We start from the raw sequence: 14,803 nt of genomic DNA, 5'->3' as shown, positions 1-14,803 counted from the left end.
AATTATATATATATATATATAGTATATATATATATATATATATATATATATATATATATATATATAAACAAACAAACAAACAAACAAACAAACTGACGCCACTATTTTGGTTCTTAAGATTGCAAACCTGGCAAAACCCTCTAAAAAAAACCCAGGCACCTTTATTTAATATATTGCTGCATACTCAAGGAACTTAAATATATATATCAAGTCTTGTCTTATGGCATGGTTACTGGAGGAATGGTGGATATTTATGAAAACTTTGGCAGGAACTTATGGATCCTTATTAAAGTTCCTCAGAAAACTGCCCTTTCTGAAAATGTACATACAATTTCACCAAAGGCTGTCTGAGGAAATGGTTCCCTTAAGTATCATTTTATTTTTACAGTAACAAACATGCATGTTTAGAAAGAAAAACATAATCTTGCAACCAAACAAGTAACTGTAAAATTCGACACAAGGTTTTATCACTAACATCTCCAAAACTTACTTTATTAACACTTGACCAAACTAAACATCTAACAATTCCACTTATATCCGCGTATACTTTTATCTTGTCAAAAGATCAAATAACTGATTTTGAGCTACAGTATGCGATGTGTCCATACAAAGACTAAAAACAATCACATTATCCATATTTTCAGTGACACATCAGCAAAACATGAGTCTACATTACAGAAACAGATAAGGTTTAACAAACATCTTCAACTTTAAAAGAAACCCTCAAATATGCTCACAGCCCTCCTCTTCAGATAAAAAAACCTAACATATTTAACACTTTTGCACAATATCTTTCAAACGCATATGTGCGACAGTCAGACACATGAGCTCACTTGACTGTCTGCTGTGAGATATTACTCCACAGCAACAGTGATTCAGATTAGCTTCGATAAAATCCCTGAACAAAATGAAACACGTATTTAACATTAATAACTACCACTGGTGTCATCACAAAAAATGTTTGTAAGAGCACTTATATTGACTCACCGGTTCAGCAGTCGCCATCTTCTACAAACGTGAAGGGTCTTTCCGTGTGTGAAAACACCATTTGATTGGCCAAACTCAACCGAGCACATGAGTCAACGAGTAGCACGCGTCTGGACAGCGGCCCCTAGAGGACACCGAGAGAAATGGACTCCCGCTGTAAAGGGATATGAATCATGTACTGTATGTCACTTTATGATTCATTAATACTTCACTGCTCGATTAAAACCTTTTAAGTGCTTTATTTATGCATACAGTATAATAAATGGATCATTCAAAATGTTTGTCACTGTGTATTTTTACATTTTCTATCACGGTGTAGATTGTATCAGGGAAAATAATATTTAAGAATCATAATTTTACCATTATGTGATCAACTGAATTGTTTGCAACACAGCTTTATATTAACCAAATAATTTACTTGGTCAATTTCTATGATTTGAAATGCACACATTCAAGTTTTATACATACAACAGAATACATCAAGCCATTAATATTTTGACTATTAAAAGAGAGAGAGAGAGAGAGAGAGAGAGAAGGACAGCAAGTTCTGTGTTTGGTAATCAAATTTATTCAGTGTGTAACGAACTCTACACACCAATAACCATTATTAGAACAGCCTCTAACACAACAGCCAGCACAGTGACTACTGAGACAAGGGTGTTAATGATTAGTATGTTTGTTTCATGGCAGGACAAGGCAGTTAGGACTCATGTTTGAACTTGAGGCTTAAAGCTGCAGGACGGTTCGGATACTATGGAAGACAACACAAAAGAAAGTTTGCATTTAGACACCAATTTGTTCCCCCTATAGCATTAATATGACATTGCAGATAGCACCAGATAAAAACAGGCATGCTATAAGATATGTACCTCTTCCCAGCATGCATCAGGTCAAAGGCCTCATTGATCTGGGCAAAGGGCAATGTGTGAGTAACAAACTCATCCACCATCAGCTTCTTATTCATGTAGTCATTCACTAGCTTAGGGACACTCTCCACACTCTTCCAACCTGAAAGACAGAGAATCCTTCTCTTATGAAGTGAACTGCCCAGCATATCATAATTGATATGCTATATGTAATTTGTAAATGTAAATGGTAACATTCTATTATAAAAGTGTATTAATAATAATAATAATAATAAATAAAAGAAAACAATAAGAAAAAACAACAAAATAATAATTATATATACTAAAATGTATATATTATCAAATATAAAAATAATAAATTGAAAAACAAATCAATAAATACATTATTAAAAATACAAATAATAAAAGTGATATTATTATTATTATTATTATAAAAAAATAAAATACAAAAATAATATAAAAGCAATGAAAAATAAAATAAAATCCCCACCACCAAAAGCTGTGCCTTTCCATGTGCGCCCTGTGACCAGCTGAAATGGGCGGGTGGAGATTTCTTGCCCTGCTCCTGCCACACCAATGATGACACTGGTTCCCCAGCCTTTGTGACAAGCCTCAAGAGCAGCTCTCTGAATTCAAACATGACAACAAGAAACATGGCAACAATAATGTTCATCCTGAACCTAAAGCTGTATAAAACCATAGGGCAATTATGCACTTCGCATTAGTACAAATAGTGATGATTACCATGTTACCATGGAAGCAAATATTCTGAGGAACACTGCCGACTTCAACTAAGCAGTACACAGCTGGGTGGCTGTATTTGCCAGCTTTTGTTCATCCTTAACTAAATGGCTGATGTTTCTGCAGCTCACCATAATGCCAACATTGCCAATGCATTCGAAGGAGTAGTCAACTCCTCCATCTGTCAGCTCCACCAGCACTTCCTGAATGGGCTTGCTGTGGTCCTTGGGGTTCACAAACTCAGTGGCTCCAAACTTCTTGGCAATTTCAAACTTGTCTGGGTTGATGTCAATGCCAATGATCCTGGTGGCGCCAACTGCCTTGCAGCCCATTATGACTGCAAGCCCCACTGCTCCCAAACCGAACACAGCACATGTAGCGCCGGCCTCAACCTGGCAGGGTGAATACAAGTTCATAAGACATTTTGAGGCAGTAAAATGTAAAGAAATGCACATTAATCAATCAAAACAGACCTTAGCAGTATTGATAGCAGCTCCATATCCAGTGGAGATGCCACAGCCCAGCAGACACACTTTATCCAGGGGGGCATTTTCATCCACTTTGGCCAGAGAGATTTCAGCCACCACAGTGTATTCAGAGAAGGTGCTAGTACCCATGAAGTGGAAAAGCTGCTTTCCTTTACATGTGAACCTGGAGGTCTTATCAGGCATCAGACCCTGACCTTGGGTCACCCTAAAAAAAATGACATTACAACCAAGTATCTACAGACCAAACTATTTCAGTTAGCATGAACGATAAAAAGGCCTATGCTACCGTTCAAAAGTTTGGGGTTGGACTCTTCTGCTCACCAAGGCTGCATTTATTTGATCAAAAATACAGTAAAAAAAATAAAATTTAACATAACTTTTTTCTATTTTAATATATTTTAAAATGTAATTTATTCCTGTGATGGCAAACATTTCCAGCAGTCACCATTCCAGTCTTCAGTGTCACATGATCCTTCAGAAATCATTTTAACATGCTGATTTGTTGGAAATGTTGAAAACAGTTGTGCTGTGTAATATTTTTGTGGAAACCTTGATATTTTTTTAGTATTATTTGATGAATAAAACAAGTTCAAAAGAACAGCATTGCTTAAAATAACTTAAATAGTTAAAATTTAGCAAACTTACATTTTTTTTTTTTTTTTAAGTCTTATGTTTTTTATGTCGTTGCTGAATAAATTAATATTTATTTAATATTTATATAAAAAGTCAACTTTTAAACAGTAGTGTATTTTCACGAATGAAAATTATAATGAAATGATATTCATTATTACCTGATTTTCTGACACAGGTTGGTTTTAGGATTTTTACAAAACTTGCACTCTCCACATTGGGGTACATACAGCGGAATAACAGTATCGCCTTCACAAAAAGTAAAAGAACTTCAGGATTTCTGCATAACTCCAAAAACTGCTCACATTTTACACGTTAAATGTCATTCACATGAGGGTAAATAGTCCATTTTGACATGCCTGGTTTGAATTTGGTGACCCCTTTGCCAACACTCTCAACAATGCCTGCCCCCTCGTGACCCAGGATGACAGGAAACAAGCCCTCAGGGTCACTTCCACTCAGAGTGTAGGCGTCAGTGTGACACACACCTGTAGCATGAATCTAAAACATACAACCACATAAGACTTCTCACGATTACAGATTTTGAACAGCTATGCATTTTTTTCTATAAATTACTTGATTGCTTAATTATTGTAATAAAGAACACAAACACTCTTCTGCATAATCATGCTCAAGACAAGACAGCAGGGTCAAAACTGAACATCGGTGCACCTGCCCGGTGTAAATCTGTCACAAAACATGGTGCTTTGACAGGGTGCAGCTGCAAGACGGTTTGCTACAACTTTAGTAGAGCCAGTGCAATTAGAAAGTGAAATCTTGATGCTATCAGTTATGAAAATATCTCATACCTCTGATATGTCAGATTAAAATGTTAAAAACAAAGACTCTATAGAGCACCAAGGTACTTTGTGTCATCTACACTCTATGCACATCTTTTGTCAAGAGGTGCAATGTTCAGATTAATGGTTTACCTTCACTCGAACTTCATGGGCCTTAGGTGGAGCTACTTCCACTTCCTCAATGGAAAGAGGCTTACCAGCCTCCCAGGCCACTGCTGCCTTGCATTTGATCACCTGAGGATGAATTCAGAAGATATCAGTTCATAATTGTATAAGTAAAGTTTTGCTAACTCCTTTTCCCAATGAAATGAAGATTATGTAAAATACTGCTCTGGATGATTTTATACAGATACAGTGCAGTTCGATAAGCAGTTAGACGCACAAAACCATGTGATTCTTAATACAGTTAATGTACAGTATAGGGAAATCGACCCAATATATGGTGAATCTCTATTTACATGTTGTAATAAATCTATGTTTAATGCCCGTTGAATGCAAAAATAAAGAGATTAGACTAACATGTTTCTGATCTTTCATGCATCCATTGCACATTTCTGCATACAGAAAACAGGTCAAAGCAGCACAATGGATCTTTGTATGCCTAGCTAGATCTGCGCTCACTCCTGTCATGCACATTCACAAGTGCTGCTATATATTTTAAAACGTTTTTAATAGAACATCTTGACACGCAAGGTTTTTCCACAAATACTGCAAAATTACGTACATTAAACGCGCCCAAATGCACACTGTAAATACTTTACGTAGTTCAAAGGGTGAGAGGAGAGCAAATTTAGCTGCAAACCTACTTTCCCAGTTGTGTCCATGCTTTTCTTCCACCACCACGAGGAAGGGAAGGAGGGGTATGGCAAACTGAAGAACTCCTTTTTCAACCAATGAGAGACCACGATGTGGCTACGCTTGAGCAAAGTTCGTTGTTTTTCTCAGCGCAAGCAGCGCTTTTGCATTTTAATGGTCTGTTACTAAACGATTTATCTGATGAATTGTTAAATAACAAATCAAAGAGCAGGTTTCCCTACAACTAGAAATAGGCTGTCAAAGCATGATGCATGTACACTGTAAATATGTAATTAGTTATATTGATTACCATATACAAAAACATTATGCTAAAACAACTTTTTTTTTTCTCCTAAAAAAGTACGATTCGCCTTATTATTAAAGGGAGATTGCAAGAACGTCCTCTCACAAAATATAACTGGACAGTGGGCACAGTGGCTGGAAATTGAACTTTATGTCATGTAGCTTTCCATTGTCCACAATCCACATGCATAACTATCAGCATAGTTTAAACTTGCAGTAGTTCAAATAGGTTGGTGTATTTGTATTACATAAAAATCACAAAATCAGTTAGGAACTGTGGAATATACAGTTACCAAAATGCCATTCCGTAATATATGAAATGCTGTCACTTATTTTTACATTAGACTTGGAAATCCTATTTATCAGCATCTTCAAAAAAATAAATAAAAAATAAAATAAAAAAATTATATATATATATATATATATATATAGAGAGAGAGAGAGAGAGAGAGAGAGCTGTAATCAGTGACATAGCATTGTTTTTCCAAGATTAGTCAAGACAATTTCCCAATGCCGTCTAGTTCCACACTGAAGATCTGGAAAAACCCTGACTAAGCATTTTGTCCAGCTGTTGATAACACTACCCATTGCTTTTTATAAACAGTCTCTGACAGCTTTGCAGAATCAGGAATCTCCCCCATTCAAAGAGGCTGCAACAACCCAGTATCTACACTTGAGCAATAGCAGATTCTTTTGGAATTTGTGAACAAACATGTTGGCAAATCACAGTAGAATTAGTAAAAGCAAGGTGACCAAGTTAAAAGTACAGTAAATATACCATCAATTTTATTTTGCAAGTCCATGGCGGCATCTGGAGTTCAAATGAAACAAATTGCTATTCTGTAAATGCAAATATCCATTATAATCCAACAATGAAAAGATTTTTTACATAATTATCTGTGGATTTGGTTTGACCATTTTGTCACACTACATAACCTTGATGTTATTCAAGTCTATACTGGTCCAGCCATCAGTGGATGCTAACCAACCAGACAAGGTTGGGCAGACACTCGCCCTCTTTGTACACAGGCATGTGGTAACTTAAAACATCAGCCCTATCAGTATACCAAAAAAAAAAAAAAATCTACTGCAGAAAAATACACATATGGTACAAAACCAAGTAAAAAGTTCAGCTGTACAAATGAGGCATCAGTTAACGGTCTAAAGACTAGGCCCCGAATGCTGCTTCTGGCTTCTCACTGGGAGTCTCCCCAGCAGATGAAAGGACACATCCCATACTGAGAGCCCTTCATCATCTTCCCCCTGCAAAGCAAGTAGGACAAATGTGACGTGTTTCTCCTACTACAATGAAGATGTTTTAATTGAATGAAAAAACCAGATCAGATATAATGTATTGTTCACATATAATACACTGCTATTCAATGTAGATGATTATGTAAATGATTCTATGCAAATGCAGCATCGGTGATCATAAGTGATGTCTTTCAAAAAGATACCAACTTTTTAACATTAATGTATATTCAAAATGTATTTTTGTATATTCCTCCATTAAACTGAATTCAGTACTTTCATCCAATTTCATCATTATTTTCTGATGATCAATATAACTAATTACCTCTGAATCCACGTCCACCGCCTCCACCTCTGCCTCCTCTGAATCCTCCCCCACCTCCTCCTCCACGACCACCAAATCCTCCACGACCACCAAATCCTCCACGACCACCACCATTGCCACCACGGCCTCCACGGAAGCCACCTGCAAATACATCATTCACTTTAGGGTTTATACCTTCAAAGGTAAACCACAATGTTTAAGTTATATAGCGGTTAAAACCAGAGATAATGATCAAACGGAATCAATCAGCATATGTATGCCATTTTCTTGTGTGATCTTACCTCCTCTCCCACCTCTTCCTCCTCCTCCTCTACCTCCACGGGGCGGCCCCTTCTCACCTGGAGGCCTAGGGAGGAATCTCTGGAGGGGCAGCAGCTTCATAGGGTCAATGTAGAACTGATGCAAGAGGAGAGAAAGAGAAAAGCTAATTACAAATATCTGCATAATACTGTGAGTCACACCCTAATGTACTGATAAGAGTCAGAACAGCCAAAGGAAGCTGCAAAAATAGCTTGAAGGCTCTTAAGAATCCCTTTGATTATCCGAAGCAATATCTGCTACTAAATTATGGATAATTTTAAAAGAACACCCACTGATCGTTGTCTAATATTGGAAATAACACTGATAAGTGGTGGGGTGCTCTTTAAAAAATATAATTGCTTAAAGTAAGCCTTTTTTTAATATATATACATAATTACTATAAATGTTGTTACAATATTAACAGGGACAATGAATATTCACTTTACATTATACATTCCTACATATGTAATCCAAAAAAAATAAAAATAAATGTTAACAGACATGCTATGCTTCAACTACCCACCTACTACTGAAAAAAATATCAAAAAACGAGGTTCAAACCAACACTACACATCTAGGAAACCAAAAAGACTGAACTTACCTTCTGTAACTTCTTGAAGGAGGATGCCTTCATATTTTCAGAAAGTTTGACTGAAAAATACTGAGGAATTTGTTAAGGACTTATTTACATATTTAATTAATCAACCCTGCAAATTAACGATTTATTATTATATTATTATTCATCTAAACATTTGCATTCATTTTGAAATATTAATAAGTTATATGTATACAATTTTGCACTTTTAAAAAACGTTTTTTTTTTCAGCAACGTTTTGATCATGCTGATAATTTAGAGGCCTTTGAAATTCCTCAAAAACGGGTTTAATAGTGTTAATTATACAAGAACCCTTAACTGGACGTCAGTATGAAGTTGTGTAGTCTTTGTAAGATCTGACAGCACAGTCAAGATCCCATGCAATAACATGTAAGGATACAAAATCACGAAGCTGCCCAAAGATCTCGTCCACTTTTCCAATTTGCTCCTTGTTTTCCAGGTATACAGGAGCGTTGAAGTAGGGGACTTTATTGTCGTCCGTCACACATTTACAGACAATATCATCCTCACAGGGGTGCATGAACTCTCCCACAGCTGAGACACGAAAAACATGAATATCAATTATAACCTGACATGCAGTCTTGCAGTGCAACCGCAATATTTAGAACGTAAATTAAATAGAAAGAGAAGCATGAAAGAAAACAAAGGCACCTTACCGACAACATATTCTGGTGGGCCAAAGTCTTGATATCTGTTAAATCCACCTCTGCCACCTCGACCCCCTCCAAATCCGCCTCCACGACCACCACCTCTGTTAAAACCACCGCCACGACCCCCTCCTCGGCCACCACCCCCGCGGAATGACATGACAGAGAACCTGTAAAAACCATATACTGTATAAAAACGGGTAAAACCACAAGAAACTAATCAGGACAACATAAAGCTCAACGACGAGAAATCAAAATGAAGTTTGATCATCGTGAGCGAAATTAACCCTGAAAAAAAAGACTGCATCTCCAGGTTTAATGCAAATAGTTTTAGGACTTAAAAAAAATAAATAAATAAATCCTTATATAAACCATAATCGTAAACATTCAGGAAAGAAATAACAGCCCTGGTAGTGGAGTACTGTCGAGTCGAGCATGGTTAACTAACGTTAAGGAGGTTAGCCTTTTAGCATATCTAATACTCCCGCGTGCGATAAAAATATAGGCAAATAATACCAATACCATGTTAAAGTATTCTACTCAAACATATGTTACTGTGAAACTCTATCTAAAAAGCGAAAAGCACAATTTACCTTTAAATATGGTTAGCTGGACTATCAACGAGCACGCTGTTGACTCTGGAAACACATGTGCCTGCACTGCCTGCCGTAAATGAACACCGGCTCACAGACTGTCGTAAACACGGAAGTAAATACCATGTTTGGGCGATAGAGGCATAGCAGGAGGGGCCAGCTGTTTTTATAGTCTATGGGGGCCAGTTGTTCAAAAAGTTTAATCTGGATCAGAATTATCTGGATTTGGAAACCCCACGTTTTGCTATCCAGGATCAGGTCACCCATCTTACTCTTGTGCTGGCTTTTCAAAGCAAAATTGGATTGGATAACCCTGATCCAGATAGGCTACACACTTTTTCAGACGTCCAAATCTAGAGTGCTCTGTGGAGCCCCTAAAGGGACATGGTGATGGGGAGGGGGGAAATGACATGGGGAAAAAAATGCCAATGTTTTGTATTCTAGTTTTGCATTGCATTTACACAAATAACTACTTCTGACCGGTCCATCTCTGATTATTGTGCCAATGTAGTTTACAATCAGTGATTTAAAAAGAAAACAACAACTTTAAATTAAATATATTTTAGTTTGACATTGACAGCTGTTTGGGGATTTGTGCATATATTACATGTTACAATTGTTGTACTTTTTGGGTCAGTTTTGAAGTTTTATTACATTTTTGTTCCTGAAACCCACCCTTCTGATGGGTTCATTCAGAATAATCCAGTTTTTTTTTTTTTTTTTTTTTAATCAAAAGTAGGCTATCCCAATCTTACTAAAATGTTTTGAACAACACAAACTGAGGATTTAATCCAGATCAAAACCTAGATTGGATGTTGTGATCTAACCCGAATTCAGAATCCTTTTTTTCTTTTGAACAACCCATTTTCAAGATTTGATCCAATCCGATGGCCAAAATCCGATCAGATTACTTTTGGACAACTGGCCCCCAATTGTCGTAGAGAGAATATATTAAAATAAATAGAGAATGTATATTAAAATAAATCTTTTAAAGCTATTATACCTTTTTTAAATATACTGTAGCATTCTCGAGACAATAGCGAAGCAATTTGCATTGTTTAAGGCTGTTGTCGGCCACATCCACGTCGTAACACTCCGATTTATTCAGAGCACCACACTTGAAATCTTCTGCCCCTCTTTCCCCAGTACTCCCCTCACACACACCCAGGGGACGGGGCTTGTCCCTATTCACACAGAACATGTAATAACAACAGAATAAAGTAAGTGCAACATTAACATTAGCACATTCCTTTAACAACAGTAACCTTTTGAACATGCTACAATATATTTGAATCATTTAGCTTAATGTATGTTAAATTAAATATTTTTTAGTTGAGGTTTTAGTACATTTTTGTTACTCGTTCTTACTAATTTCACATAATATGTTTCATTTTACAAGAGATTTTCCCTTAAAAAGAAAACACACACACACACACACACACACACAAATCATTGCCATATGTAAATTAAAGATTTTTCTTTTTTTGAAAATGACTTTGAAGAAAGTCTAGAGTCTAAATGACCTGTCACCCATGTAAGAAATATGAATGCATGCACTGAGGAAACAGCAGAGGTCACTCTTGACACATGATGAGCTGAGCGGCGTAGATTACAGTACCTCTGGAGGGGCTGTAATGATAGTGAGGGACCAGAACATTTGGATTCTGATCAGAGAACTGCTGGCTCTCCTGGGTCTACACAGGAGAAGGCGATATCTGTAAATAGAAGTCAGTTTCCCCCGAATCTCTCTACCTCTTTTTTTGTTGTTGTTGTAGTTTTTCTTGAATGCCGCAGGCAACTGTCAGCATCCAGCATGGGAACTTGAGTAGTGTACCGAAGAAGAGGGAGAGAGCACTAGACAGCCAGAGAGAGAGTACCCTACATCAAGAGGAGTGCCGTACTTTATGTGGAGCTTATTATAACCTTGTGCTGTATATCTTGTACCACAAATACCTTTACACTTTCCCTTAAACCTTTTAGAGAATAAATCCTGCCTTTACACCTGCACGTTCTCGAACTCAACAGTGACTGGAATTTTGACTTTATCTCTTCTTGGCTGACTGAGAGACACTACAGCATCTGAATGTCAATATTTGATGTTGGGCTAGCACACACATGCTCAGAAGCTGCTGCTTTTCATAGAGGAGATGGAAGACATACACAAACAATGAATGGATGATGCAGTTTCAAAACAGAACTGAAAAACAATACTTTGTACACTTTATATTCAACATATACATCTATGCACTTGATGAGACCTTCATACTGTGTATGAAATGTTGAATAATATTGAAAATATTTCATTTTAGAAGAGCCAAAAATTTGATTCATCAAGGACAAAAGCATTCAAAAGTAAGGTGTCTTTAAAATGCTTGCCAATTTAAATTCGTCATTCTTACTCTTGCCAGAATCACAAGTTCTTTACCTTGGAAGACTTGTAAATTACCACAATGTGTGGCAAATTCCTTTTGCACCTTTCAGGACATATGAACCATGTGATTTAATTGCTCAAATGTGGAGTGGTTCGTATCCTCTCGTATCGATTTCGTGGTTGGTAATCCGTGATTGCCACAATGGTCAGTCAGATTACGGGGAAAGAAGGCAATGTGGCCTTTTAGACTGTAATGGGGAGAAAGTCTGTTAATTGCCCCTGACTGCTGAAAGTAAATTAATTATTGATCGCTTACGCCACTCTTTTTTTTTTCTTTTTTTTTTGTACTTACATAGCTTTACAAATCCTTTTATCTCCCCTAAGTGTAAGTACATTTCCGCTCTGGCATAATTATACACGGAGGGAAGCCCATGGACCACTGAGCACCTCATTAGATCCAAAAAGTTGTTTATTCTAGATTTGTTTGGGATGCGTATACCAAAAGATGTCTCTTACACATTTTGTACATTTTCGTAATGGGTCTCATTTGGTAACTGAGAAAAAGCACATTTTTGTGTTTAAATTAATTTTAAGTTTAGCAATTTAGCTAATATATATATATATATATATATATACTGTATATATTATATAAAATTTGATATATATTTTCAATGACATATAGGCTAAGTTAAAGGTTTCTATTTCAAATAATATTTCTAGTCATCAACAAATCCTGATTTTTTAAAAATAAACAAATAAAATAAAAATAAAAAAATCCCGGTTTCCACAAAAATATTAAGCAACACAATTGTTTTCAACACTAATCATATAACCAGCACCAAATCATCATACAGGTATTAGAATGATTTCATGATTTCATGTGACAATGAAGTCTGGAGTGTGGCTGCTAAAAATTCATAAATGACATTTTTAAAAATAAAATTTGCTCAAGATCCTTTTTACTGCACAGTACGCAACTTGGCCAACTATAAATGAAACCCAATGTCATTGACTCCTTTTTTTCCCCTCCCTTGGGCTTCTGTGCACAAATAGGCCTCCTACCGTCATTACCTGTGGATATACGTGTGGAGACAAAAGAAGACAGAAGAACGTAACTGAATGAAATTACTTATGTGGGTGAGGGCTCGCATCCAATCTGTGTTCAGGATGACACTGAATGCAAAGCACAGATCCAAGCCAACCCAAGACTGCATCATTATTCTGGCCATTGATTTTCCACTGGGCCTCCAAAGGGCCTTGTACTCTTTGAAACGAAGTATAAACAAAGTACCAGCATGATATAACAGCATTTTTATTCTGCTTCAGGAGGCAGCAAGCCCAATGGATTAGAGGTTTCACTCAAAGAAACGCAAGAGGTGTGCATGTGTGTGTCCATTTCAAATGGCACACTGTTCTCTCAGCCCGTGTGAATGACACTCGTTCTCTGATCAGGTTGAGTCAGTGCATTCTGAGTGGGAGAGGAGAACTGAGCGTTCAGGGACATCTGAAGACAGGTCATCTGATGCTTAGAGCCAGGCTGTGATGCATTCTGAGTTGGCATTTCACCTCTCGAGATGAGAGACGATAAGAGCTGGTGTTATGTTTGGTTTCCTTTAATGCTTTGACAGGCTGGGTCCGATTTAACCAAACTGAGTGAAGTGTTAAGACCAAGGGTGGGAAGAACAGCAGTGATAAAGGTCATATCTGTTACGATTCCAGAGTTATTTGTTGGTTTTGTGTCGGCAGCTGAGTTTATTGTAGTTTATAGTTTAAAAAGGCAAAAAGAAGGAAACAAAAAGTCTGATTTTTGACTGTTTCTACATATTCGATGTCTATATCCAATCCACTGTCAATAATTTCAACAAGTCTGTAACCATATTCACGTTTTCTCAGGCGGCAGATGGACTCTTTGATTACATTAAGAGAATATCACCATAATGGTACAGCTACAAATGGGAAACTAAAAAATGCCATGCCACCAGGTCAGATAATTGTTAGCTACAAGCAGACAAATCTCTTTTTTGTACTGTGATGTTAGTAAATCAAATACTTTAATGTATTGTAATTGGTTCCCTTTGATATCAGACAGATTTACACATTCCATCTCACTTTTCCTCCACACTTTTGCTCCATTCCATTCAGCGCAGCAACGATGACCAAGATTATACCCTGAAAGCACCTATACATACAAATAGCAGTGTCATTAGAGCTGAGAGGTTTTCCATGCTCTCCCTGCCCCTACTGTTCATCCACACAATCCTTTCAACAAAATCAGAGAAGATAATGTGTATTATTAGGTTTCCCATTCTCTTTAATAAGTGATGGAAGAGTGCATTTTCTTTCCAGGTGTCAGACTGGTCTGCAGGGTGTTCTCAGGTGCCATCACTGGATAAATTGGACCGAGGGACTTTTGAATTCTTACGTGGCTCACGGTAGGGTAAATAAATTGTTAATCCATGAATGATCATTCTACAGTTTACTCACTCTCATGTTATTCCAAACTTGTATAACTTTCTTTCTTCTGTGGAAAACACAAAAGGTGAACTTACTGGGATGCAATCTCCAAAAAGGACACAAATAACCTTAAAAGTAAGTGATTCATATGACCCGTGTGGCATATTTCAAGTCTTCTGAAGATATACGATAGATGTGTGTGATGAAACAGACTGAAATTTTACTTGTTGACTGAATCTTCAATTCGTGAAAAGAACAATTTGTTAAAAATGACTTGTTATACTTCTCAGAAGAACACACTAATAGGGGCTTGGGTGCACTTAAGGATTTTTTGTCAATAATTATTTATTGTTCTGTTTCTCAAACAAAGCTGTTCTAGAGTTTGTTTTATTTTTATTAAATTTGACTTTTTTATTCATTTTTTTCATTTTGGAGATCAAAAGCCTCTTTATTTACATGCTTCATACCTTCATCATAGAGTGGCAATTAACTTTTTGTGCTCTATAGAAGAAATAAAGTCATATGGGTTTGGCATAAGGCTAGTAAATAATAACATAATTTCAGTGTTGGTTGGACTATCCCATTATGAATCGTATATATATATATATATATATATATATATTAAATAATAACATA

At 36.6% G+C, this 14,803-nt stretch overlaps 3 protein-coding genes across 3 annotated transcripts in view; all 3 read right to left on the bottom strand.

Annotated features, from left to right (window-relative positions):
• The window catches only part of LOC107680975 (eukaryotic translation initiation factor 4E-1A-like), a 4,968-nt gene extending 3,486 nt beyond the window's left edge, over positions 1-1,482 (bottom strand). Inside the window, exon 1 of the mRNA XM_016477081.1 lies at positions 988-1,482. Coding sequence (XP_016332567.1) covers positions 988-1,005 — 18 coding nt within the window. The 5' untranslated portion in view covers positions 1,006-1,482. The remainder of the gene's footprint in view (positions 1-987) is intronic.
• A 53-nt stretch (positions 1,483-1,535) lies between these two features.
• Positions 1,536-5,404, bottom strand: LOC107680974 (alcohol dehydrogenase class-3-like). The gene is made up of 9 exons (XM_016477080.1): positions 5,319-5,404; positions 4,645-4,746; positions 4,072-4,213; positions 3,874-3,961; positions 3,068-3,287; positions 2,726-2,986; positions 2,344-2,479; positions 1,857-1,995; positions 1,536-1,738 (listed from the first exon to the last, which is right to left on the bottom strand). Exons 1-9 carry the CDS (start codon positions 5,334-5,336, stop codon positions 1,714-1,716), a joined length of 1,131 nt encoding a protein of 376 aa, XP_016332566.1. The 5' UTR covers positions 5,337-5,404; the 3' UTR covers positions 1,536-1,713.
• A 970-nt stretch (positions 5,405-6,374) lies between these two features.
• LOC107680945 (H/ACA ribonucleoprotein complex subunit 1) lies at positions 6,375-9,470 on the bottom strand. The gene is made up of 7 exons (XM_016477039.1): positions 9,343-9,470; positions 8,759-8,919; positions 8,482-8,636; positions 8,088-8,147; positions 7,468-7,582; positions 7,187-7,327; positions 6,375-6,873 (listed from the first exon to the last, which is right to left on the bottom strand). Exons 2-7 carry the CDS (start codon positions 8,907-8,909, stop codon positions 6,863-6,865), a joined length of 633 nt encoding a protein of 210 aa, XP_016332525.1. The 5' UTR covers positions 8,910-8,919; positions 9,343-9,470; the 3' UTR covers positions 6,375-6,862.
• Between the last annotated feature and the right edge of the window lie 5,333 nt (positions 9,471-14,803).

Source organism: Sinocyclocheilus anshuiensis, unplaced genomic scaffold (genome assembly GCF_001515605.1).
Source record: "Sinocyclocheilus anshuiensis isolate Anshui unplaced genomic scaffold, SAMN03320099.WGS_v1.1 scaffold20, whole genome shotgun sequence".
Lineage (NCBI taxonomy): Eukaryota > Metazoa > Chordata > Actinopteri > Cypriniformes > Cyprinidae > Sinocyclocheilus > Sinocyclocheilus anshuiensis.
Note: the sequence above shows the minus strand (reverse complement) of the source record. Positions and strands in the feature narration are given on the sequence as shown.